Source organism: Quercus lobata, chromosome 3, assembly GCF_001633185.2.
Source record: "Quercus lobata isolate SW786 chromosome 3, ValleyOak3.0 Primary Assembly, whole genome shotgun sequence".
Lineage (NCBI taxonomy): Eukaryota > Viridiplantae > Streptophyta > Magnoliopsida > Fagales > Fagaceae > Quercus > Quercus lobata.
The window spans coordinates 41,029,393-41,057,133 of record NC_044906.1 but is presented as its reverse complement, the minus strand read 5'-3'; the positions used below and the strand labels follow the sequence as shown (position 1 = coordinate 41,057,133).

The 27,741-nt window shown below is 35.5% G+C and overlaps 1 protein-coding gene across 5 annotated transcripts; it reads left to right on the top strand.

Annotated features, from left to right (window-relative positions):
- Positions 1-4,620: 4,620 nt before the first annotated feature.
- Positions 4,621-27,282, top strand: LOC115981750 (protein ACCUMULATION AND REPLICATION OF CHLOROPLASTS 3). Of its 5 annotated transcripts, none has more exons than XR_004089444.1 (16): positions 4,621-5,089; positions 6,950-7,008; positions 9,157-9,221; positions 9,374-9,508; positions 10,893-10,941; positions 17,970-18,082; positions 18,169-18,240; positions 18,511-18,621; positions 20,138-20,319; positions 23,026-23,289; positions 23,377-23,465; positions 23,617-24,020; positions 24,273-24,377; positions 24,484-24,621; positions 26,152-26,326; positions 26,675-26,767. XR_004089444.1 is itself a non-coding variant. In XM_031104092.1 (16 exons), exons 1-16 carry the CDS (start codon positions 4,728-4,730, stop codon positions 27,034-27,036), a joined length of 2,388 nt encoding a protein of 795 aa, XP_030959952.1. In that variant the 5' UTR covers positions 4,621-4,727; the 3' UTR covers positions 27,037-27,282. The 5 variants fall into 5 exon arrangements, 2 of the variants coding, with proteins under 2 accessions (XP_030959952.1, XP_030959954.1); XM_031104092.1 differs by lacking the exon at positions 26,152-26,326 and adding an exon at positions 26,964-27,282 and having other exon boundaries at positions 26,675-26,841; XR_004089445.1 differs by lacking the exons at positions 26,152-26,326; positions 26,675-26,767 and having other exon boundaries at positions 23,617-24,016; positions 24,484-24,576.
- The last annotated feature ends 459 nt before the right edge of the window (positions 27,283-27,741 follow it).

The window sequence follows — 27,741 nt, the reverse complement described above, 5'->3', positions numbered from 1 at the left end:
TGACTTCCATGAATCTTAGGGAAGTCATTGGATAAATAACCGTCCTTAGGGTCTTTATATAAAGGGCCGGTCTGAACCAAACGAAGGTAAGAACATTCTGATACTTTACTCCCAAAATGTTGGAACTCCATTCCTGTGAGAGACTAACTTTGCCATTGGAGGGTGTTTGGGCGGTCTACTCTGGTCCCCTTTTGATTGTGTTTTCACTTTTGTAGGCCTTCCACAGTCACTAGTAGCCCATCGAAGCCGGAGCGTTCAACCTACTGATTCTGTGCGATATCAACATCTATTAAATTGTTAATTGCTACTGCTACAATTTTTGATTTGTAAATTCATCAAAATGATGTAAAAACAGCTTTTCTAAATGAGGACCTAGAGGAAGAGATTTATATGGATCAACTCGAAGGCTTTGTAGAGTCTGGACAAGAAAGCAAGGTATGTAAGCTAAATAAATCCCTATATGGCTTAAAACAGGCACCTAAATAATGGCATGAAAAGTTTGATTCCTGCATGACTGAGAATGGTTATAAACCAAATGAATGTGATAAATGTATTTATCTAAATCATGGAATAATTTACATGTTATTATTAGCCTCTATGTAGATGATAAGTTGATTTTTGGCTCAAATATGCATGTTATAAATGAGACAAAATATGCTTAAAAGCCATTTTGATATAAAAAGATCTTGGTGAGGCTAATTTTATTTTGGGCTTGAAAATTACAAAAACATGTGATGAAATATTTCTTGATCAGTCACATTATGTTGAGAAAATTTTTAAAAAATATAATTTTCATGATCACAAAAATTTAGCTACTCCTTTTGATTCTAGTGTTCATTTACTTCCTGTGAATAATGATGATGAGATTTTTAATCAAAAGGATTATACTAGCATCATTGGTAGTTTGGGTTATGCTACTAATTATACTGGACCTGACATTGCATATGCAGTAGGAGTGCTTAGCAGATTTACTAGCAAGCCTAGTAGAAATCATTGGCTAGCTATTGAGCGAGTTACGAGATATTTAATTGATACCAAAAGCTATGGCTTGTTTTATAAAAAGTACCCTGCTATGATCGAAGCTTTTAGTGATGCCAATTGGAATACTTTGTCAAGTGATTCTCTCATTACCACTAATTATATTTTTACCTTAGGTAGTGGTGCAATTTGTTGGAAATCTAAAAAGCAAACAATAATTGCTAATTCAACAATGGAAGTTGAATTAATAGCATCAGTTCCAGTTAGTGAAGAGGCAAATTGGCTTAGAGATTTATTAATTCCACTTTGAGAAAAGCCAATTCCACCTATATTAATTCATTGTGATAGCACTGCTGCAATTGGTAGAGTTAAAAATTGTTATTACAACGGTAAATCTAGACCTAAAAGAAGAAAACATAGTACCGTGCAATCTTATTTGAATAGTGACATCATAACTGTGGATTATGTTAAATTTAATAATAATTTTGCAAATCCATTTACCAAAGCCTTGGCAAAAGATAGGGTTTGGAATACATCAAAGGGGATGGGACTAAAGTCCATATCTTCATGAGTAATGTATGAGGATATCCAAACTAGGGATTAGAGATCCTGAGAATTGGGTTCAATGGGAAAAACGAACTATATGATGGTCATAAGAAATGCACTATTTATTTCTTTAATTATTTATTTTGTAAATAATTTTTTAATTGTTCATCCCTGTGATGTAACTGCATTTATCCTATAATGTGAAGAGATTGAGTAAAAAACTCTTAACGAAATTTGTAGCTCGTATGAGTGAGGTGTCAGAATTACAGGAGCACCATTGACAAAATTTCACTTATGTGAGTGTAACGGTGGGGTCACTCTCTATGAGATTTGGACTTAATCTCAAATACACTCATGAAACTGGGATCAACACACGACTGTAAAGTGCTAGCTATTAAAGCTCATGTCAACATTTGAGTTGTTATGTGTAAGCAGTGATGCTTAATTTCCCCAAAGTAGTCCTAGTTCAAGTCAAAGACCACTACGACTCTAGAGTTGAGATCGCTGTTTTACTAAGTGAAGGTTCAATGCAGAGCACACCTTCATGATGCATAGTGACCCGTTTTTGCCTAGTAATCTCTCTTTAACTAACAAAATTTAATATTAAAATAAGTGGGGGATTGTTGGAACATTTTAATATTAATTAATTGAAATTGATTTATATGACAATATAAATGTAAAGATGTGGGAGTTAATATGGAAGATAAGGAGTTAATAAAAATGTTTAATCCCATATTGAAAAAAAGAGAGAGACTCTTTTATTCTTTTTAATTGTGGTGATTAATAAGTTGATATGTATTAGAGCAATTTGTGGGCTAGATACATTCAGATATAATTTCCTTATTCTTTAGTGAGTAAATGACCGTTTTATTATGGAAAATGAAGAGCCATTCACCTACTTAATGGATTAGCTATTGGGCCTATTTATTATTCGGAAACTCCTTATCTCATCCATTAATTGTGTAACTCCAGCCCATCAGATTTATGTTCAGCAATTAATCTTGTAACACTCACTACATCAAAATAATGGACCTAATTAATCAAATTAATTTGGGTAATAATTTCGTGAGGCCCATTGAGCCTATAAATAGACTCATTCAAACCCATCCAAGTAACTACAATATAACAATGTTAATGCACAAAAAAATCCAACAATTGCAAGCATTCATATACACTAAAAAATAGAGAGGTTCTTGATAGAGAATGGTGTTCTTTCTGGTGAAGTTTTGGGCTTGAACACTTTGTGCAAGGGTTGTTCTAGCCATACAACATTTTTGGGCTGTTGAATCATGTGGAAGACAAGTTAGAGAAGGTCTGCACCGGTTACAAAGTTTAGTCAACCAAGGGCTTGAACCTCCTTAAAGAAAGCGAGTGTCGCGCCTTAGTCTAAATAGTGTTGTATATTTCTTATCTTCAAATTAATAATATTCAGAAGTATTTATCAGTTTTTCTTTGTGTTATTTCCATTATTATTATGTTTTGCACCAATAGTTAAATAGTGAAAAGGTTCAGGAATCAAGCCACACCAACGGTAGCAACAATAATACTGAACGATTTCTTTACATGCCTTATGAATCCTTTTCTTCTCGGATTTCTCATTCTCTTCCGTATGAATCAAAAGAATATAAAAGTATTTAAATATATTATATAATGTATATTATACCACGAAAATTGATACAGTATCAACCAAATTCATATAATATATTATAGCAATGATGATTATATATATCATACAATTACAACAGTTATATAACAACTACAATGTATAATAATAACCAAACGTTAACGAAAATTTTCTAAAGGTCTATCAAATAGTGCAAACAAATATTGCTATATATCTATATTATTAATAACATGATTTTTTGTTTGGGTTTCAACATTTTGCGTACTAAAATATCCTCACACAAAATCTTAAACTCTCTAAAATACTCCTATTTTTTAGTTAAATAATTTAAATTAAAAAATATAAACTGGCTAAAAGAGTAATTTACTGTTTCTAAGTTTTAGACTTTTTCCTTTATCTTCTCCATTCAACATAAAACTTAGGATACCATCTCTATCTCATTTTTAAACATTATTTCACGTTACCTTAACTCTTTCTTAAAAAAAAATACATATGGTTATTTATATATCGCTTTTCATCTATCATAATATATATATATCACTTTTTAAACATTATAACACTAAACTAAAAATAAATAAATAAAAAAGAGCATTATTGTACACGTAAAGCGCATGCAATGAGTCTAGTAAATATATTTTGTGTATTCCAAATGGTGCAAGCAGTTAGTTTTGAAAAGAAAAAAAAATTAATGTTGAAAACAAAACCCCCTTTATGTGCAAACACGATTTTATTTATGCAAAACACGAACACCAATATTAGAACTTAAAGAATTATCCCAATTCAATCACAAAATAACTTCTCAAAACTTATTTAGTGCACACACAGAAACTTTCCACGAAAATCACAAAAATAAATTAAGAAAAATCTATATTAAGATTGCTAGATACTATTCCACAAATAATTCACTTTCGTGATTTTGTGAATAAGACCAATAAGCAATATATGCACAAATTTACGTGTGAATTTATAAGAGAAATAAAGTAAAACTTACAAACCAAATGAATACAGAATGGTTGATATAAAACTGATTAAGGCTAGTGTTTGACACTATGTCCTTAATACAAATTTCGCCCCTCACAGTATTCAGTGATGCTTTGAGTTTATTAGTCGTCTACCTCCCAAGATACAATAATCAACAACACGCAGAAGAAACACTACAATCTTCGTGTACAATAAATAGATCTCTCTCTCTCTCTCTCTCTTATGAATGAATGAAAAAACTAATTTTTTAAAATAAAATGAGGGATAAATTAAGTACAGTGTGCACAAACAAACATTAAAATAAATTCGTGGATTCCAATTAGCTTAAATGGTAAAATCTTTGATAATTAAATAAGAGATTTAGATTGAACCCCTGCGAAATTAAGACTCGAACTAAAAAAAAAAAAAAAAAAGTTTGGTCAGTTCCTAAAAATTAATGCTTCGTTTAGAAAATTTTTCCAATTTTTTTATGCTTAAATAAACAAATTTTTGTCTTCACAGTTCACACTGGCCAAATCCAAAACCTCTCTCAAGTCTCAAGTCTCAACTATCCCAATCCGCAATTCGAATAGCGTTTGTATGAAACTCGTTCCAAACCATGCCCATTGCGGTAGAGCTACCCCTATTCACCAGTGTCCGAGCGCTATCTCGGCCCTACTCATTGTCCTCCCCTCATTCTCCAAATCCTTTCTTCTTCTTCTTCCATAATAAAACCTTCACGAAATCTAACCTAAGATTGAAGCGCAGCAGCACAAGTAGAAACAGCAATTCGAAGCAGCAGTTTCTTCGAATTTCAATGAGTTCGGAGAAAAAAGAGTGTGTAGGTGAAGTGAATGTTGGGGATGATGATATATGGGGAGATTCTGAGTTTGTTGAGGTCATTGGCATTGGCAGTAGGAAGGACGCGGTTCTTGATTTTTGTTTGGACTCGCCTTTCAAGTCGTCGTCCATGCGGTTTTGGTAACACAAATTAACCTTTCTTTTTTCTTTTCTTTTTTTCTATGTTGCTTTGTGAATTTTTGTGGTGAATAGGCAATCAAATGTGTGATACTACATTTGTGATTATGTGTTGTTGTTAAGTAGTAGTAGTAGTAGTAGTAGTAGTTTTGTACACACATATGCATTGAAAAGCTATGATGTTTAAAGATGTTGCTATTGTTTGTTGCTTATGTGAAAGTAATGGGTGGTCAGTTGATCATTTCTTACTCAATTTTTTTAGTGGTAAGAGATATTTGGTTTTTTGAACTTTCCATTTAGATGCTTACTTGTTGGCAATGAAGATTTGATTGGCATAAGAGTTTAAAACTTAAGAGGTTATATATATATATATATATATATATATATATATATTTAAAATTTTGATAAGTGAAAACTTGATTAACTAGAATGAGAAAAAAAAATGAAACAGTACAGGTCGTATACTGTAAGGGATAATCAAACAAAAGTACAATAATCTAGAAAATACAGTATTCTAGAAAATGAATGAGCACTTAGTGTAGCCATCCAAGCATATACAAGGTATGTAAAAAACTCAGCTTGGAATGTTGTTACATATTGTGAGTTGTGGACAATATGGAGAGGAATATTTGGACTTCTAAAGGTTTTGAATGCCCTCAACATGTAATAAAGCAGATATTTTTGAGATCCTCTTTGTGAAAGAAATTCATGTTGCTGATGAATCCATGGAAGATTGATTTGTTGATACTTTTTGTTTGCATATTCAAGGCTTATTTTATTGGGCTTACATGTGAAGTCCAATTTAAGTAAAATTCGTGTGATTTTAAAGGTCTAGTTATGTGTTTCTTAGGGTTATAACTGTTTTTTTATTTGGGTTTTTACTTAATAGATTATGGTCAATTTGAATTTAGGGGCAAAATTGTAATTACTGCAATCCCTACGGATTAAGGGTTTTTTGGTAGTCTAGGATTTTCTTAGAATTCCTAAGTATCTTAGGTTTATTTTCTTTGACTTCAAGTTAGTCTTTTATTAGGTTTTTAGTTTATTAGTCGAACTAGGAGTCTTAATACTACTAGTACAAAAAGAGTCCTTATATGTATTTGTGCTTAATGTGCTCAAAGAAGAGATGAAGTTGATTAATACAAATATTGAGCATTTTAAGTATTGAGGCATGTTTTGGCCGTCTTGTATTCTTTTCTCCCTTTCTCCTATCTACTTCTCTTTCTTGAGCTGTTCATAGATACTGTATATACAGCCCTTAAACCCCATAAAATTCTCTCTTTCTTGTTCTTTATAATCCCAAATCAAGTCCTTTATTTTACCTATTAAAACCTAAAACCCCACATTTTCTTCTACCAAATAGCTATCAAATAACTTATCAAACCATCTTTTAATCCCCAACACAACCTCATAACCCTCTCTTCAACCATTCTAAACCTTAGATCCAAATATTCTCCTAATGTTAAACCCCACAAGCTCATGTAGACAAATTCCCCAATTTTTCATATGTCAATTCCTCTTACCTATTTTTTCAATTTATAGATGACATAAACTCTAGGAGCTACTTTTATTTATTTTCTTCTTTCTTCTTTATTTCTTTTTGGGGGTTCTACACGTACGTGGTTGCTTCCTATAATTTTATTTTTTATTTTTATTTATTTTTTATAAGTAAAATAGTTTTATTCAAGAGGAAATGATTCACATACGCAGGATGTTTGCCTTCTGTAAATTTCTTAGGTGTGAAACTAAATATGTGGTCAAATTATCTTTGTATTCTATACTTGAAATGTGCTGGGATTAGTCATTTATTTTGGAAATTTCATACTTCAGTATATAATATCCATCTTGATCAACTTGTTGCAGGAATATTCTCATGAAAGATTCAATGAAGGTGCAATTACAACAAAGGGTCCTACAAAAAGGTTTATTCTTCCTTCATGTTATACCTGAATCTCAAGATTCTATCGTACTTACTCTTTTACTAAATTTGTTGAGTTGGACCCTTTTTTTGGAGATGTTTCACTCTGCACTCCAGTTTTATTTAGATCTTTAATAATATCCACACAAAATAAATAAATAAATAAATTAGGCATGACTACTTTTAGTTGAAATACAACTGAGACAATTACGACTGGAATATCTTATGAGCTTCCACATCTTAATTGTATGGGTTAATATAAAGATGAAAATGAAGATGAGGATCATTAAAATCATTACAATGAAGAAGAAAGGAATATGAAACTTTAGAATCTCACTGAGACTTGGGAATCTTACCTAGACGAAATTTGGAGTCTCACTATAAAAAGAGGGGGTGCGGAAAAAGTTTGTTGAATGAAGTTCTCCAATTGTTGCTATAAGACTTGCATTTATTGAATTAAAATCATGAATTAATATGAATAACTAAATCACCTCTTAAATAGATTCACAACCAAATCAATCATTGACTATGAAATGAAATAATCCAATTGATGTCACTCCATTTTTGAAGTACAAAATTACTCCAAAAATAGAAAATTTAATCTCTCTCTAGCTTCAGTTTTGGATGAGAAAGAAGATAGTGGGCCCTTGTCTTTGGAGGATAGAATGAGGAGAGTTGATGAGAAGGCGGAATTGGAAAAAAACTATGCTTTTAGAGGAAATCTCTCAGAAACAAAAAGGTGGCGGCCTTGTGGTTAAAAGAGGGAGATAAAAAAAACGAATTTCTTCAATTGTCTCGCAAATTTCCACTTAGAGGAACAATTTTATTGCCAGAAAAACCAATGGGGAAGAGTACTTGGGAGACTTAAGATGCGATCAGGGATGGTATTGTTACTTTTTTTAGAGGGCTGTATTTGGAAACGGAGAAGTGGATACCTCAGCTTGGAGGAGTATAGTTTAGGACCTGGATAGAGAGTATGTGCATTGGGCCTTTGGCTAGAGAGGGAATTTACTAAGGAAGTTGTAGAGGTGCTTAGGCATCTTTGTGGGGATAAAGCACCAAGTCCTGATGGTTTTTTGTTATTTGGCGTGTTCTGAGTGTTGCCAAAGCCTGTGCAGGAGATGGTGGTGTGTTGGATGGGGAGCTTCTTTTTTTTTTCTTCATTAAAGGGAAATTTTATTGAAAGGAAATAAACTTACAGACACAGAACATAGTTTAAATGATAAAACAAGAGTGACTAAACCCTTGATTTAAAGTACATACCAAACTGAAAAGAAATAAACACATAACAAAAAACAAACAAAGCTAAACAACACAAGCTGGCCAAGAGACTACGAACATAGACTTCACGACACCAAAAAGTAGGCCAAGCTTATTTGCAGCACACTGCATGGGTAGAAACAAAACCCATGGAATCCCAAAAGAGGCATTGTAACAAAAATGTGGGGCATGTATCATAGAATATCTCTCTCTCAAACTAAGAAGCTCCCCTTTTTGCCAACTTATCTGTGCAATTGTTGGCTTCCCTCCATATGTGCTCAACATGAACCGCCCAAGGTTTGGCTAGGAGCCACCTGGATGAGCATGGTTACACTCTGCTTGGTAGCGCAAACAATATCTGTGATCCTCCCATAGAACCCAGATACCACCTGACATTGGGATCAACTCGAAAGTGACGAGGCAGCCCCATCTGGTTAATCACATGCTCAGCATGTGTACCACTAATCTTAGGTTCCAGAATGACAAGGATTTCAGGATGATGGGTATTAACAAGATCTTGAGCATTCATGAGAAAATGAACATTAGCAGCACCTCTAACATTCCAGGTCACGATTTTCATTAATGTTGATGGAGGATTTGGGTTGTGACTCTTGGGAAGTAAGGGAGGGATTTGGAAAGCTGTTCCTCTGTGCCTAATATGGTGTCTTTGGAGGGAAGAGAATGCTTGGTGCTTTGAGGGGCAAGAATACAGTGAGGCAAAGCTGAAATATCTGTTTCTGCAGTCTCTCTTAGTCCTTTCTTTTTTATTTTTTTTTTTGTGCTTTACTCTATTTATACAGCCCATGTACTTGGGTAGCACCCTTTTTCTCTTATAAAAAAAATATTCATCACTTCAAATAATCTATTGCTCCATTGGGTTACTTTTTTGCAGATCTTACTCCAAGAATTGTTGAAGCTCCACTATCTGTACAATCAGTTCCAAAACCTATTATTCTTGTTTGTACATTCCTCACCTATTACTCTTTTATTTATGAGTCTATATCTGTTTGGATTAATTCTGTGCCTATTTTTCACTAAACATTGATAAGCAACTCTATGAAATACTTACCAGCAATAAATACTTATCTGCTTTATTTGGTCTTCTCTAGGTTGCTAGTGCAGGGGATGAATTTGATCATGTTACAGCAGTTGATATTCTGAGGACGATAAAATCTGCAAATGGATTTACCGTTGTTATTATTTTGAAGCCATTCAGCTTTGAAGGGCAGAGGCGCCAAGATGAGGTATTGTGTGCTTGGGTACTATGACATGCATGCTCCTTTAAAAAAAATGTTAGTTACTGAAGCAGGAGGCAATAAGAAGACAGATTTATTATATTTTATTTGATTTTAAGTATCAAGGGCAATTTTGTAATTTCATAATACTCTGGAGTGAGCTATGCTAACAGTCCATTAGATCTTCTTTTGGGTTTTATTTAAGTTTGGTTATTTAGTTGGGCTTAGTAGTCATAGCCTAAGGAGTCCAAGTCCAAGTCTTATTAGGGTTTTAAGAAATCCTAGTTCAACTAGGATTAGGTATTAGTTTTCTATTTAAAGAGTTGTAATGTTTTCTATGGAGATAATTAATGTTTTCAGAATTTAAGAGCTAGGAAGCTTTCTTATGGTTTGTGTGATGCAACCTTCTCCGAGGTGTGATGCCAAGGAATCCTAGGTGTGATGCTTAGGAAGTCTAGTTGTGATGCCTAGAATATATCTGTTTTCTTTAATTTTAATAGTCACATCACTGTTCACAGCAACCCAAATCTTGATTTTAACCTTTGTTTTCGTTCCCAAACTCTACTAATCCTTGTCCCCTCTGGAAACCCTATAATCCTTGTTATTTTCTAGCCCATTCCCCACTAAAACCTAACCCTAATTCTTCAAAACCCAAGCTATACCAGATCTGCCCCTGGTGTTCTAAATCAGATTTTGTTGTTCCCCCTTGTCCTACGTCAGTTACGAACTTAAGTTTACTTCTATGATATGCCATGAATGCAATACAACTTAAAAAAGTGGTCAAAATTTATCGAGCTTTAATTTTGATGTTAATAGATGATGCAAACTAGAGTTGTCTATGATGTAAACTCCACATTAAATTCATATCCCACCAGGGTGGAAGAGTTGGTTTAGGCTCTGGAAAAGGAACCAGAGGTCCCAGGTTCAACTCCACTGGACTTTTAATGCACATATTTGCAATTATTGCATTTATACCATGACTGGAACACAACTTGTCAGGGGGTAACAAGCATGATTGGAACACATAAAACCCTTGTCGCTCCTGGAGTGACTTATAAGAAAAAATAAATAAATAAGAAGAAGAAGAAATCAGTAGTTTTTGTTCATGGTTTATTAGAAATTATCTAAGAATATGCATCTTCTTGTATCTACTCTCTAGTTTTTTTCCTTGGCGTATTAGATTATCCACAGTGTTCTTAGCCTAGAAAATTTCTAGGTGGTTAGCTTAATCTTTTCATCAGTTACAAACCTTCATTTTGTTGTGATCCATTATGGTTTAGATATTACACAGCTGTAGAGATATTAAGTTTACCATTATGATTCATGGATAGTTTGTCCTTTTGATTAACCTTTATTGTATCCTAAACATTGTGACTCTATACTTAATTTGCAGGTTAAATGTTTGGTAGGAAAGCTTCAGGAGCATACAAATTTGTTTATTGGTGAGTGATGTGTCATATCATGTATTAGAACAACTCTGTTTACTGGTTTTGCAGAGAGCATTTGTTAAAATAATTGAATAAATCAATTTTATAAAATTCATACCGAAGATCGAAATATACCATACTGATTGACATAGTTGTCAAAATGTGAATCCTATTATGAATCAATTTTTTATTTATTAATTTATTTTTTGTATCATGTATCATATCATATTATATATCTTAAATTATAAGAACACTTCATATAATTTATAGAAAAATTATAGATATACATTTATAAAAGGTATGTTGATTATAAACTTGGGACATTATCAGCCAATGACCAGTTTTAATTAACACTTACTATTATAATGAACTAAGGCAAAATGCATGTAATAAAAATAAATATTTTATATGGGATAATATTTTCATTGTATATATACACATTTATTTACATTAAACTAATTTTTTTTATAAGTCATTTAGTTATATTTTACTGATATAATCAAAATAAATAAATAAATAAAATTATGTGTACAATCACATGGCCTTAATCTATTTCCTTATAATAGATAATGCCTGTCCATAGTCCATTAACACAAAGTAATCTAGTACGGAGTTTCTAAATTTGCTAAATCCACATAAAATTACCGACCAAAAAAGAAAACATTTAATCTAAGTCAAAAGTTGGAGATAACCCACTTCTTAGGACCAGGAGTGCCTCTTGTGGTCCCCATGATTAGAGTGGGAAAAAAAAGAAAAGGAGAGGAGTAAAAAAGGACCAGAAAGAGAGAAGTGAAGAAAAGAGAAAATGAAAAAAGAAGAGAGTGAGTAGACAAAAAGGGGGGGGGGGTGTTTGAGAGTTGTAGAGAGGAGATAAAGAAAGAGAATCAAACCTGAAATTGACGAGTGTGAAAAAAAATTGGCGAGGAGAGTGAGAAAGAAGTCATGGACATGGTTATTTTATTAGGCTTAACTGACTGGCCAAGCAACTTGTATCAAAAAAGCCCAACAACTTTGATAAAATCTCAAATAGTAGCAAAAGACCAATATAAACCCACATGTTTATTTATCGAACAATGTCTGTTTCATTGATTCGGTACAATTCAATTAATACGCATGTCTAATTGTACCAGTCAGGAGAATGTCTGATACCAATGTACAACATGACACTATTTTGCTTTGATTTGACACAAATCATCTATTGTCCAATACTAGCTACTATGCTGGTTGGAATGGATGAAATACATTGTACTAGTCACCAAAATGCTATGGTAACCCCACTTGAAACAAACTGGTTTAAATATGGGGTGTTTCAGGCGTTTTGGCTGGTGTACTTATTTTGGACTAATAGTTATACAAACAACAAAGCCGTAGTCTTGAACATTTCATCTTCACTTATTTTATGATCATATTGTTTCTTGATAGCCCAAAATTCAAATACAATATAGCATAACTGGCCTATAGCAGTTTTGTAAAACTTTCCCTTCAACTTAATAGGCATTCTACGATCTCACAATATTTTTGATTCGCATATGCATTTTACCCATTCTACTCTTATCCTATGATCCACATCCTCTTCATTCTCTCAATCCTTATTTATCTAAGATATTGAAAGTAATCACTCTTTGGTATCTCTTGACCATCAAATTTTAAAACTAATTCATCTTTGTTTCTTTGTCTATAGGCAAAATTTTACTCAACTTTGCAGTCCCCACAAAGAAAATCACCTTCTTGGAAACTTTGCGGTACCAAATACATTTGCATGGGAAGTATCTTTATTAGTACTTCTCACATTCATAGTGTGAATGAACGCTAAACATTCCAGTCCTACTAGGTCTCCATCTCACGCAATCAGCCCTTCTAGGAAGAGAAATATGAGAATATAAGTAATCTATTAGAGACTCTACCCCCTCCATTCCCCAATGGTAGAAATTATGAATCAACCTGAGATTCCAATAAGAAGTCCCATCCACCCATATAGAGAACAATAGGACATTCAAGCTTTCTTTATCCTCCACCATTGAATATAAATTGAGTTATACCTCTAGGCTGTCCAACATCACTTTCATGGTTATGGAGATTTTCTATGGAGAAGGATGCTTTATGGAGGAGGGTGGTGGATGCCAAATATGGTTGTCTATTGGGGTGGGGGGAAGTGGCATAGGGTTGGTGTTCTAATCTAGTGTAGGGGCCTTATGGAGTATGTCTTTGGAAAAGCATTAGGAAGGGGTGGGATGTGTTCCATGTTTGTGTCAGTTTTAAGGTGTGAGATGGCTCTTCAATTAAAGTTTGGCATGGCCTGTGGTGTGGGGAACTTCTAAAAGATGACTTCCTTGATCTTTATGGCATTGCTTCAAATAAGGAGGCTTTAATGGCTGAATTGTTATCTCTCATAGAGGACAGTTACCCTTGGAATGTTAGTTTTGTTCGACTGGTACATTATTAGGAGTTGGAATCAGTTGCTTCTTTCTTTGATCTAATCTATTCTAGACTGCAAAGACTGAGTGGAGTAGATCAAATTTGCTGGAATCCCTCTTCCAAGAAGATTTTCGATGGTAGATCCTATTTTAGGGTGTCCTTCATTCTACTACCCAACTCTCATTTCCTTGGAAGCCTTTGTGGAAGCCGAAGGCACCAACAAAGGTTAGTTTTTTTCACTGGACTGCAGCACTAGGTAGTATCTTGACTACTGATAGTTTGAGGAGGTGTCAAGTAGTAGTGATTGATTGGTGCTACATGTGTAAGAGGTATGGAGAGACAGTTGATCATTTATTCTTGCATTGCCCCACAGCTTGAGAGTTGTGGAGTATGGTGTTTTCTTCAAAGTTAGCTAGGTTATGTGGAATGAGGTTGTTGATCTCCTAGCCAATTGGCCATGCAAGTTCAATAAGTATAGGTTCAGGGTGATTAGGGCTGTGATCCCTCATTGCCCCATGTGGGGTATTTGGTGGGAAAGGAACACCACAAGATGCAATGTAGCACAACCTTCCAAAAGCCAATATTTCTATGCCTTCCAAAAAACCCTGCCAAGCTACAAACAAATCGATAACCCTTTTTGGAATAACTCATTGGAGTCTAAATGAACGAAAAAACTCCATTTTCCAAAGCTCATAATCTATTGGACAATGAAGAAGAGGGTGGTCCACTAACTCCCCACACCTTTTACACGTGCAGAACCAATCCAATACAATAGTACCTCTCTTTCGGAGATTGTCAGTAGATAAAATCATCCTTAGAGCAACAGCCCAAGAAAAGAAGACAGTAGATAAAATCATCCCTAGAGTAACAGCCCAAGAAAAGAAGACAACCTTAGGCAGGAACTTATATTGCCACTTCAATTTCAAATGGAACGACATGCTATTAGATGCGGATAGGGGGTGATAATAACTTCGAACCTTAAAACCTCTACTTTTGGTAGGTCTCCAATAGGGTCTATCCACCCCCTCACCCCTAACAAGCTTGGAATAAATAAGTTCCATAAAAGCAACGCGAGCTCCAGCTCCCAAATCTCAATCTTGGACTAGTCTAGAGAATCAAACATCCCAATGGGCCACCCCATTAGAGAGATGTAAAACTTCATCTACCCCATTAGAGAGATGTAAAACTTCATCTATTGAGAATTCTACTACAATTGACTCTAAATAACTTCATGAAAGCCACCTTAAGAGGGCAATCACCATACCACACGTCATGCCAAAACTTCACTCTAGTACCATCTCCCACTTCAAACTAAGGAAATTGGGAAAATGCCGACCATCCCTGTCGTATAAATTTCCAAAGACTCACACCATTGGGGCCCACCACAGTATGAGCATAGCCCCCCCTCCCCCAATCATTCCCATACTTAGCCTCAAAATCCTCCTCCGAAGATGCTCCCTCTTGATCCCATAGCTGCACAGCCAATTCCCTAACAAAGCTTGATTAAATCTTCTCAAGTTTCTTACATGCAAACCCCAAATCGAACTGGTTCACAATTTTGTGCCCAATTAACTAGATGGAATTTATGCTCCTCGCCAATCCCACTCCATAAGAATTTTCTTTGAAGTTTTTCATTACATTTGGCCACCTTCATCAGGATAGGAAAGAGAGAGAAATCCAGTAGGTAGACATGAGAGTGTGCTTTTAATCTGAGTGACCCTACCCCCCTTGGATAAAATAAAGCCGCTTCCACCTTGCTAACCTTCATTCCAACTTCTCAAGTATAGAATTCCAAATAGTCTTCTCCTTGAATTTAGCACCCAAGGGAAGACCCAAATATTTCACCAAAAGAGAGGATGTCTACATCCCAACAAAGCCACTATTTCTCCCATATTGCTCACTTCCCCTATTGGGACCAACTCGAAACTTCCTAAGTTAATCTTGAGACTTGGTGTAGATTCAAACAACCAGAGAATATCCCGCAATTTTGCTATCTGACTCCAATCAACATTACAAAAGATTAAGGTATCATCTGCAAATAGAAGATGAGACACCATCAATGACCTATTGCCTGCAGTACCTACTGTGAATCTTGATATAAGCCCATCATTAACTGCTACTAGCAACAAATGACTCAAAGCCTCTGTCACAATGCTAAATAACATCAGGGAAAGAGGATCTCCTTGATGTAAACTCCTAAAGCTCCCAAAAAATTCACTAGGACTGCCATTTATCAAAATAGAAAATCGAACAATAGAAATACAAAACATTATCTACTTCCTCCATATTTTTGAAAACCTGCATTTCTAAATACATAAGAAAGTCCCAAGACATGTGATCAAAAGTTATCTCCACATCCAATTTACACAACACTCTTCGAATCTCTGCCTTCAATCTACTATCTAAGCACTCACTAGCCACTAAAACGAAATCCAAAATCTGCCTATCTATGACAAAGGCATTCTGTGACTCCAAAATAATTCCATGCAACACCCTTCTTAGCTATTAGCCAACACCTTAGAAATGATGTTGTAAACTGCACCCACCAGCTAATTGGTCTAAAATCTCTCACATCCATAGCGTCCACTTTTTTTGGAATGAGAGCAAGAAAGAAGCATTAAGGCTCTTCTAAAAAATTTAGGCACATCTCAAAAATGCTTGGGCGTGAAAATTTTGAAACAACTCCATAATTTCCTGCTTTAAAATATGCCAATATGACTAAAAGAAGTCTATAGAGAAACCATTTGGACCTAGAGCCTTATCTCCATTAAAACCTTGGATCACCCCTAACACCTCATCCTCCTCAAAAGGTCTATCCAACCAAGCTGCTTCCTCTTCAAATTTACTGAAGAACTCCAAATCATCCAGCATTGGTCTTTGTCCTCCATTCTCAGAGTACAACTGCTTATAGAACTGAGAAATTCATTCTATTATGGAAACTAGGTCTGATGTCAACTCACCATTCACCATTCGATTATCAATGGTGTTGAACTTTCTGTGAGAGTTTTCTATTTGATGAAAGAATTTAGTATTTCAATCACCCTCTGTAAGACAAAGAGTTCTTGATTTCTGCCTCCAACAAATTTCCTCCAAAAGATTGGTCTTTTTCAACTCACTTTTGAGCCAATCCTTGTCTAACTTTTCCTCATCAGATAAGGGGCGAGTTTCCTCAATAGTTTCCAACTCACTCAGGCCCTTCCACAAATTGTTTTTCTTCTCCTCCACATCACCAAATTCTTCCTTATTTTATATCTTCATATCATTCTTTAAAGCTCTCAGCTTATTAGCAATTCTATAACTAGGGGGTCCTTGAGTATGATAAGAGTCCCACCAGAACTCACTTTCTCCCAGGAAAGCACGGGCGTGGCTACATGGTAGCCGTACCCATGTCGGACTCGTCTGGGATGCAGGGTGTGGCCTGAATGCAGCTGCACACGCGTCCCACGTGTTTTTTTAAATCCAATACAGCCCAATACATTTCTTCTCCTCTCTCTCTCTCTCTCTCTCTCTCTCTCTGTGTTTTTGCTGTTTCTGAATTTTTGCTCTCTGTGAAGCCTTCTCTTCTTTGCAGATAGTGAAGAAGATGAATTGCTTTTCTGTCAGTCTCCCACTAGCCACTAAATGCTTGGCTGTCAAGTGTGAAGTGTCATTATTTACCATTATATGAAAAATGCTTAGCAATATATAGAAATGATAAATAAAAATATATTTAATTATTAATTAATAAATGTATCCTTGCTGCACCCATGCCCTACTTTTTCAAAAATTGCTGTGTCGCCACTCCGCACCCGCATCTATATCCGTATTCGTGCAGGTGCTTCCTAGCTTTCTCCACAAACCCTTTGCCTTCAACCACATGTTCTCAAATCTAAATGGTCTTTTACCCTCTGGAAATATCCCCCCTCTAACAAAATCAGAAAATGATCTGAGAGTAGTCTCTCCATCCGACATTGATTAACAGTAGATAACTTGTCCTCCCAATCAGGTGACAACAGAAATCAGTCAAGCTGAGATTGCGACACAACCTCATGAGAATTAGACCACGTGAAAGCACACCTTTCCAAAGGTAAGTCTAACAAGCTATGATCTGCAATAAAGTTCGAAAACTCATGCATAACAGGGGTAAAGAACTTGGCACCAAGGCACTTTGACGGAAACCACACCATGTTAAAAGCACCTCCCATGCACCATGGCACATTCCACCAACTTCTAACCCAAGCCAACTCCCACAAATGCGTTCTGTCTCTGTCAGAAGGCCTATAAACCCCAGTAAATGCCCACTCAAAATTGTCAATCACATTCTTGAGAGAAACAACCTACTACCTCTAATTTTCCCACATGAATTCTTTAAAAAGATGTACATGAAGTTGGTAGATACCTCATTAACGTAACAGTTGCTCTTTTTTCTTTGCTTTTCTTTTTCTTTTTGTGGTCTGATAAATATATGCTGTGAATTAATTATATTGCTAATCAACTTGCTAAACTTAAATTGTAATTTTTGCCCACAAGTTCAGGCTCAAATTGCAAATCTGCCCCTTGTTCTGAATTCTTGGGTTCAAGATCTGTTGGGTGTGTATGTTACTTACCAAAAAAAAAGGATAATGTATCTCACTTTTTTTCATCCACAGATGTTGACACTGACATGCTACTCAGAAAGGATTTGGTTACTCTGGATGAGGCTGTAAAGACTGCAAATAATGCTGTTCTATTGGCTATTAATGCCATATCTGTTCTTATATCTGTGAGTTACTTTTCTCTGGTATCTGTTTGGCTCTTAAAGTTTATATCAGCCTTGCTGTCTCTTGATTATACGATGGACATTTTTAGGAGAGACACAGAAAATTTATTGATGTATCACACGGTGATGTGAAGGAAATCCAAGTTTCAGAACTTACTAAAGTAAGTTTCCAAGATCATTCCCTCATGAATTGGTTATTGATGGATTTAATTTACCACTTTAAATTCGTGTTTTGTTTTTCACTTAGGCTGTTCCTCATGACTTATGATGATTTAGCTACTTAGATTTGCTGTATTATATTCTGTTCTAGCTTGTTACAGAAAGAAACGTTATAATTTTGTCTTTTATTTATTAATTTCCTGTGTTGCATCTCTTCTCCCTTCTGTTATTTCTATTCAAGTATTTTGTATGGCTAATGCAACCATCTACAGATTCTGCAAAGCTATAACGAAGCAAAAGTTGGATTTGGAGCTGGTTACAATGCCAAAACTTCAATTTTACAATCTCTGTATGACTGTCCCTTCCTTGGTGTTGGTGTAAAGGTATGATCAAAGTTGTCAGTTCAGTTGCTCTGGTTGTATGATAAATAAATTTTTATTTCCCTCTTGTAGCTTTCTTTGCTATTAGATTCTCTAATTATAAATATTTCTCTTGTTATTATATATCTCATTAGGGTATGCATCATTAAGTTTTAAAGCAAACCACAATTTGAGCCCGCCAAACTTGAGGTTGGTTTCTATTTGGACTTCTAATTTGAGCACTGCTGAGTCTAAACTTTACAAATTGTTGCAATATCAACCTTCCATTACCCATTTATTAGATTTTTCTGAAGGATTATGCATTTGATTAATCACATGCTTTAGCATAGGTGTCTGGCCATGGGCATTAATCCAAATACTCTCTCTCTCTCTCTCACACTCCCCCCCCAGGTGCACACCGGCTCTCTGTCTGTCTCTCTCATCAATCAGTTTGTAATACCAAAACCTGAAAATAGCACAAAATGACTGACTAAAGAAATGGAAACTCCTTTTTTTTGGGAGGGGGTGTAAGTTATACTTTCACCTTGTAAATCTTGGACACAACACCTTACTATCCTCCTTTGTCTTACGGGGGGAGCAAGTGTTACTTAAGCTAGAGCTCATTGCCATAAAGAAATAGGAACTAATGAAAGAGCAAAGAACCACTGTTATCTGTTACGTACAAAGATTTTTTTTGAAGTAAACTAAAATAGGTTTGAAGTCAGAAATTCTTGAGTTGGAAGAATCCGAATTCAAATTCATGTAGCAGAAGATGTTTTGCCAATGAGCTCTAGCTCAAATGGTATCTCATTCTTTTGTAAGAAGTACGGTGGAAGTGAGTTTGTGGATTCAAGACCCACCATGTTTAACTTATCGGTAAAAAAAATAAATGGTTTGAAGTTTGGGAGGAGTTTGCATTGACAATGATTGGATTTTAATTGGCTGGAATTGATGAAAAAGAAAAAGGAATTGGGAGAACTTGAGCTTACAATTGGAGTAGACGAAATTGCTTTTGGGTCAACAAGATTGACCTTTTACAGTTTCATGGCTGAGAAAACCTCCTCATGGGGAACGATCAAGTTTCATGACTTATAATTCAATTCTATAGCTTGTGCCCCTTAGACCATTGTTTGTGTACTTAATTGCAGCATACACTTGCTTCTTGGCATTGATACTCGATACAAGATGCCTATTTGTGATTGCAATCAGCTCTCATCATTTATCTGAATTTGAAGGATGTGCTGCTACTGTTGTGTCGCCAATATTAGTGTCATTGTGGGGGGAGAGAGATTTTTTGGATACTACCTGTGGCCAGACATCATGGCTAAAGTTGGTCACACAAGCAAGAGGGTTGACATTGCAACAATTAGTAAAGTTTAGGCTCAATATTGCTTCAAATAGGCAATTCAGGGGCCAAACAGAAACCAAACCCAAAGTGGGGGGTGGCAAATAATTCCCCCCCCCCCCGGCCCTCCCTCGCCTTGTTTACTTATTCCATTCCATTAATGGTGGCTTTTTTTTATTTCAATTTCTTTGGTAGGACTTGAATGGCATGGTTATATGCATCCTTGCAAGTTCAGAGACTGTCAACAACAGTGATATACATGCCTTTCTGTGTACTTTCCGTCAAATTACAGAATACACACAAAGCATTATTTTATCTGTTATTCACGAGCCTAATCTGGAGCCCAACCTGCTAGTAACAACAGTTCTTATAGTAGGGTGAGATGTCATTTATATAAGAATGCTTGCTAATGTTGCCTTAATTCTTGGTTTGTCTGCTAGTTTATTGTTCCCTAATTAAAACTGTACTGTTTCCTTGACCATCAATCATCATGAAGTGAAATTCAGATCATAAATTTGGCATCAATTTTAATATTATTCTCTTCCACATCTTTGAATTTTGAGGAATGTACTATTCTAATCTTATAAAATTAAAAAATCTTCAAGGAGCATTCTAAAATTTATGTTTTTAACTTAGTTGTTAGATTGTCATTGTTGTTGCTGAACTTTTTCTAGCCTTTTTTCTTGGTAAATGGAAACGTTTTGATAACCAGTGGCTCCAAAAGCTGAAACTGAGCAAAATGTCAACTTTACATTAGAGCATGATCTATTGAATTTATACATTGACTTTTATATCTCTTGTTCTCTAACTTTGTTAGTGTCATCTTACATTTTTATGATCTTCGCATCAGAGATATTTAAAGAAGAATCCTGGAAATTGTTGCATGTGTAAATTTCCAGGAGCCGGAATTTGCTGATATTAATAATATCTCATAGTTATCATCAACAATTCAGTCACAATTGAATGTGTTTGAACCAACTCACTAGGGCTATTCGATATGTTAATTTAGTTTAGGGTATTTTTTTGAGAAGTTGAAATTGTGTGCATGGCCATGACCCATTCTTCCATGTCGTGTGTGTTTAAACTTGAGAAAAAACTTAAGATCTGATACCATTTTGTTTGAAGAGTTAAAGCCTTGAGCATGGCTATAACTTCATTCTTTAATAAGCACTGGTTGGACTCAGGAAAGATTTTTCAAGGTCTCCATCTCACCCCATATCCAACTTTGTTTCCTATGACCATTTGTCTCCCTAAGTTTGTCTAGTAGGCCTTGTCAATACCTGGCTGGAAGATGGCTATGGAAGAAGAGAGGTCAACCCTTCACAAGAATGGCACTTAGGATTTAGTACCTCCTCCCTCAAGGAAGGCTATTGTTGGCTGTCGGGTGTATATTAAGCTCTTGAAGGCTTGTTATCTGGTAAAGGGTATATCCAAAACTATGGCATTGATTATTCTGAAACATTTTCCCTAGTTGCTAAGATTGTCCATGTTTGCATTTTTATTCCCTAGCTACTAATATGATTGGCAGTTATTTCTTACATGGTGATTTTCCAAAGGAAGCCTTCATGGAGTAACCGCCTAGGTTTTTTGTTGTTCAGTCAGAGTTTAGGAAGGTTTTTAGGCTACACAAAGCCTTGTTGGCCTTAAAAATCTTTCAAACCATGGTTTGGTAACTTTAGCAACATTTAGCGGGGTGTCCATGAGTCAAGTCAGTTCAGGTTTAGGGTGAACCCACCATTCAACCTGATGGGTGTTGAAATTTCAGACTCGTCATTGACCACCAATTCAGTCAGAATCAACAGCCAAAGCTTTGTAATTCCTTTGGTCGGATCGGTCAAAGCTATCTTAGGCACAATGGATTGTTAATGCGTCATGCACGGTGGGGAATCGCAAGATTAGACCAAGATCTCACTAATTTCAGTGAGATCTTGCCAGATTTGTTGGATCTGGGGGAGATCTTGGCTGATATGTTGAGATCTCCATCATATTTGGCAAAAATTGGCAGAAAAAGTCAAAGAACGTGGCTCACAGTGAGGGGATGTGGAAGGAGAACGGCAGTTTTTTCAGTTGAATTGGTCCAATCAGTTCTCAAACAGTGAAAGCTGCCACTTGACCGGCCAATATCAGTTTTACTTGACACAGACCTGCTGTTGACCACCACACTGCTCAGATCGAGCGGGTTTCGGTTCGGATTGCTCTGGGTCTTGTTGAAGAGGTTCCTTTATATATATATATATATATATAAACTATTGGCTTTTACTGTATGGCCTTGAGGGTGGGATTTTAAGATGGTAACTAGACCGACTATGCCATAAGAAATAAAGATGAGTAGAGCATTCCTTCCGCCAGTCTTTATAGGAGTAGGAGAGCGTGGCAAGATAGATAGACGTGCAATCCTGCCGGAGCTAGTTGCTCAGCCTTAGTCTTGGGGCTGATCTCACACTTCAAAAAACCCCTTTGTACTTCGATCCAATCAATTGATCGATCAAGAGGCTAATCTCTCTTTTTTTTGAAAAGAAGTTACAAGAGATAACTAAACTAAAAACAACTGAATATGGGGACCTAAACTAAACGACAAGCTCAGAAATTTCAGTCTTTGTCATTGACTGGCAAGCTTCTCGCCTTCTTGATCCAGCTCCGTCAAAATGCGATCTCGCTTTCCATTATGATCAGGACAATCTTGCTGGGTCTCATGTTAACAGAAAGGATCTCCACTGGATGAAGAGGAATTTTTCCCGTCCTTTCTTGCTCAGGTGTCACAAGCGGTCATGGAAATTTTCTTGCAGTTTACTCCATTTTCCCCCTTAGGCCATAAATATTTTTGAATGTGTGAAATTTCTCTCTGTAGCTTGAAAGAGAGAAGATGCTTTTCTTTGAATATATAATCCAGACAACCCGGAAACCTTCATACTGCCTGCTATATTCTAGTTGTAATCCTTCATGTGTTTGGTTTTTCTTGCAATCTATGCCTCATTTTCAGTGACTAGTGTGTGATATTGTTCAATTAAAGTTATCCCTCAAGTTTAGTCTGGCTAATAAATTTTCTTTCCAACATTCTAATGTATAATTTATGTGATTACCAGTGATACTGGGCAACAGTCTTCTCAGAAAAACAGCAGCATATTGTCTACACTGGCCCAGCATTTCCCTTTTGTTTTTGATCTTCTAAGGAAACACCACCCGCAGTTCAATGACATTCAGGGAAAACATTTACATGTAAATGCAAGTTGTGAAGGGATAAATTCAGGACTGACTCATGAGAGAGGAAATGGGATTGATGAAAACAGTACAGCTGAAGATTTACAGACAGTCTTGAGCAGAGATGACAATGAGTTATATGCTTCAAGGTTTAATTGCTTTTCTCCTTTTGGTTTAGTTCACTTAATGATATCTTTGCTATAAGGATCTATACTATTTTTCCTTGGATTTTGTAGGAATTATAATAGTGAATCTGAACAAAGTGAGGTTGGATTAGCAGAAACCAGTACCAAGTCTTTCAGATTTTACAACGCAATTACTGAAGGTAGCACACTGTATCTTTTTAATCATTCTTATTGTGAATCACTATTTTGCAGTTTGAATTGCGCTCCCTAGATAATTCTTGAAACACCTGATTTAGTCAAACAATTTTTTTTTTCTTTTTTGAGTAATCATGTTTAAAATGCATTCTCTAGGAACTCCTGCTTTCCAGAGGGAGCCACTAGTTAGTTGGAATTTGGGGCCTGCATATCAGATTGCAGAGGAGTGGGCTAAAGAAAGAGCTACTGACACTGGAACTGCTCCAATAATTGATGACCTGAGCATCTTCCACCTTCCAGTTGGAGTACGACCTTCAGATGAGTTGAGAGACAATGTTAATATCTCACTTACAACACAAAACCCAAATCCAGAAACTGATGATGATGTGAAAGCACGACCAACTGTTTATCCAAGCGTTTCTTCTTGGAGTGCATTGACTGATGCAGGCTTTGAAGCAGTGAAGGACTTTTATAATAGTGCATTTACTCTATTTAATGGAAAATATGTTGATCTCCCTAAGAAGCAAGGAGTTGTCTCTGTTCGTGCAGCATCTATGTTGGTAATCTGCAGCTCATGAAAATTGTTCTACATCATTCATTCAAGTAGTTTGATTTCTCGCTGTAATTTCAGCATTAGAACTGAAATTTTCGATGATATCTTGCTATACTTTCTAGAAATGATGAAAAAAGTTCCGACATTTCTTTAAGATGATGTAGCCTAATGAAGTAGTTTGATATAGTCTGTTCTTCTATCTTGATGTCTGAATGTGATGATTTCAGTTTTGATTGTATAGTTTTTACTTTTTATACAGGAAGCAGAAAGAGATTCACCAAAAAAGTGGAGTCCTATTGTAGAGATACAATACAGAGGAGGGATTTACAGGGGGCGATGCCAAGGGGGTCTTCCTGAAGGAAAGGTACTGTTCCATAACCTTAAAATGTTTAAGCAAACATCTTCTGCATTTGATTTGTTTCATTTGGACAGACAGAATGGAATGTCAGTTTATGAGTGAATGTGTACAGGGCCGTCTGGTTCTTGGAGATGGAAGCATATATGATGGGACGTGGCGCAATGGTAAGAAATCAGGTCTGGGTACATTCTACGTCAGTAATGGGGATGTGTTCCAAGGATCATGGAGGGAAGATGTTATGCATGGCAAGGTTTGTCATTTTCTTTTCTTAGATGATGGTTTTGTATAATAATGCTAGCTATGGGGTTCAAAGTAAGGTTTGTCCTTTTCTTTCAAACTAAAATTGATTCCTGACTAGATAGACCACTATATGGGTCATGTGATAAGTTCTACTCCACTTTACTGCATATCATATTTCCAATATTTCGAATATATTTTCTTGTTTACATGTTTCAATTATTGAATTTGGATATGCAAATTTTGGAAATACTTCATAATTTGATGGAAATAGCATAGTTAGAATTGATTAAGCCCTTCACTGCTGCATATATTTATATTGGAGTGATATGACATAATTACAATATTTAACTTAAGCTAACTTAAGAATAAAAGGCCACTATAAAACATAACATGTAACTCTAATGGCTTAGTGAGAATATCACCTAATTAATCATCCAAGCGAATATAGGGAATGACAACTGACAATATGTTTTGTCATCAATAAATCCCCAAAAAAGAGACAGTCAATCTCTATATGTTTGGAATATTATTTTATTCCAATCTTTGCATGACTGGGAGCTGGAATCCCCTATTAGTTTTTAGAACTATTATATGCAATCCACACCAATTCAGGAGAAAAGGATAAGGTGATTTGACTTCCTGCTATAGTGGTTTCCAAGCTAAAACCTATTGTGAAGCACTAAAAGCAGAGGGTCATAGTTCATTTTTTTGGTGTATATGGAGGATCAAATCACCGACAAGAGTGAATTTATTTGTTTGGACTGCAGAAAGGAGCAAGATTCTAACTACATAGGATTTGCATAGAAGGGTTATCATGACTAAGGATTCGTGTTGCATGTGAAGGAGGATGGGGAATCAATAAATCATTTGTCCCTAAATTTCCTAGTAGTTCAAGCATTGGCATATGGTCTTTTGTTTGGTTGGGAATAATTGGGTGATGCCACAACTGCTACATGAAGCTATTCTAAATGACTAATACTACTTTGTTACTGGGGAAAAGAATTTTGTCTAATTGATTAGTAAATATATGTTTAATAAGATGCAGTACTGTAGAAATGATCTTATTATGTCGCTTTTATCTACATGAAGCCATCTGAAGTATGTAAAAAGTTAAACAATATCAGGGAGTTATGGATTTGAGTTCATTATTTCTGGTAAATGTATCATCGTGACATTGTAAATAGATTGCTTTGTCACACCAGAAAATCCAGTTAGGTGGTTTTTTTCATTACTTTTTAGACTCAAACTTGCATGATTTAGACACATGGTTATGGTATTGAGTTCGTATATATGTTTTGCAGTTCATTTTGTTAATTTTAACGATAATTACAACATATGGATAAAACATGTGCATGGAAAGATTGAAAAGTAACAATAAAATGAAAATTAGTCAAAGGACATGGAATCTACATTATCTGAACATTTAGTATTGGTGAGAATTGAGTAAATATTGATGGATGAAAAGTTTTGTATACATAATTGTCTAAGTGGCCCTCACTAGAATAATACTTAACATTTTCCTCAATTTGTGCTATCTCAGTCGATCTATGTGCTAAATGGAGCTGAGCACATTAAATCATGAGGATTTTTGTAGAAATCTTTGTGGTCAATACCATTTAAATGGAACGCTTTGAACATTTCAACTCAAAGAACACAAATTTATCCCATTCGATAATGTCCAGATGCTTGCCTTAGCTGACTAGTGTTGCTACTGTGTAAGTTATGTTTATGTCCACAAAATTTTTCTTTTATCAGTTTTCAACATTCATTGCACTTCGCATTACCATCATACATGACTTATCTTCATTTTTCCCAGGTGGATATTTTTTTTCACCTCATAAAGTTCACCAACCATACATACTTCAAACCCGTGCATTTTTTGCTTCCTTAGTTAGTGACGTAGTTGGCATAAACGTTTAGAACTACACATTCTATTTATTGCTGGTGGTGAAATGTTTCCTTAATGGTTCTCTTATCTTTAATACAACTCACCAACATATTTTGTACCTTGAAGAATTCTTTGTGGGTTATCCTGAGACACATAAATTTCTTTGGTCATGTAGGGTTGGTTTTATTTTCACACTGGGGATCGCTGGTTTGCTAACTTTTGGAAGGGAAAGGCCAATGGTGAAGGTCGTTTCTATTCGAAGTCTGGTGATGTCTTTTTTGGCCATTTTCAAGATGGATGGCGACATGGCCACTTTCTTTGTATTGATGTCGATGGGACAAGGTTTGTCTGCAATAGCTTCCCTTCTCACACTTCTTTTTCCCTGACTGTATAGTCTTGTATTGTTCCATTAACAAAAAATTCCTGTTAAATGATCCACTTCTGTGCAATCTGCATTTTTACAGGTCTCTTGAGATTTGGGATCAAGGTGTTCTTGTAAGTCGTAAGCAATTGGACTCTGATACTGATGTCAAATAATTATTGTTTACTCCTCTTGTTATGGAATTATATCCGCTTATAGATGTATATTTTCTCTTCGATTTTTCCCCTTTTTTTTCGCCCTTTTTTGGCTGTAATATGCAAGGAAAAAAACAGGAAGGCAATATTCTCACACATGCACCAACTTTGCCGACTTTGTTGTGTACTGTTCCATAATGAATGTGTAGTTCTTTTTCTTTTTCAATGTACATTTACTCCAATATAGTCAAACTGTCAAAGGCAAAAGGTGTCCTTAAAGCATCAAGGTCTTGTATTTCCTAAGGCGAGAGATGCCAAAGAGACACTAGTCCAAGCGAGCGAGTTGCTAAATTCTAAATATTGTTATTATTCATATATCTCTTAAATCATATATAATGCATTTGAATATTAAAATGAAGTGCCTCAGACTCTATTTCAAATGAATAGGAATAAGACATTGGAATCTTTGATAGTTATAATGAGGGAGGAGGTATTTTAACCATGTACATCTCTATTGAAAACACCAAAAACTGCCAACAAGTTGAGCTATAATGCTCTTGATAGTATCCAAAGTTATTCTACTTGTAGAAAAATAATAAAATAACAAAAAACAATACATTGAAGTATTATGTTGCCATGTGTGGCACATGGTATACACTTTTCTTACTGTCAAGAACGTTGATGAAGGGTATTCACCACCACATGAGTAGTATCCGTTGTTTCACA

Bases quoted from the DNA above. Each gene is read 5' to 3' on its own strand.
- LOC115981750 (XM_031104092.1), top strand. From the start codon at position 4,728: ATGCCCATTGCGGTAGAGCTACCCCTATTCACCAGTGTCCGAGCGCTA. The intron at 9,222-9,373 runs GTTTGTACATTC...GGTCTTCTCTAG, and splicing joins TTCCAAAACCTATTATTCTT to GTTGCTAGTGCAGGGGATGA. The intron at 23,466-23,616 runs GTAGCACACTGT...TGCATTCTCTAG, and splicing joins TTACAACGCAATTACTGAAG to GAACTCCTGCTTTCCAGAGG.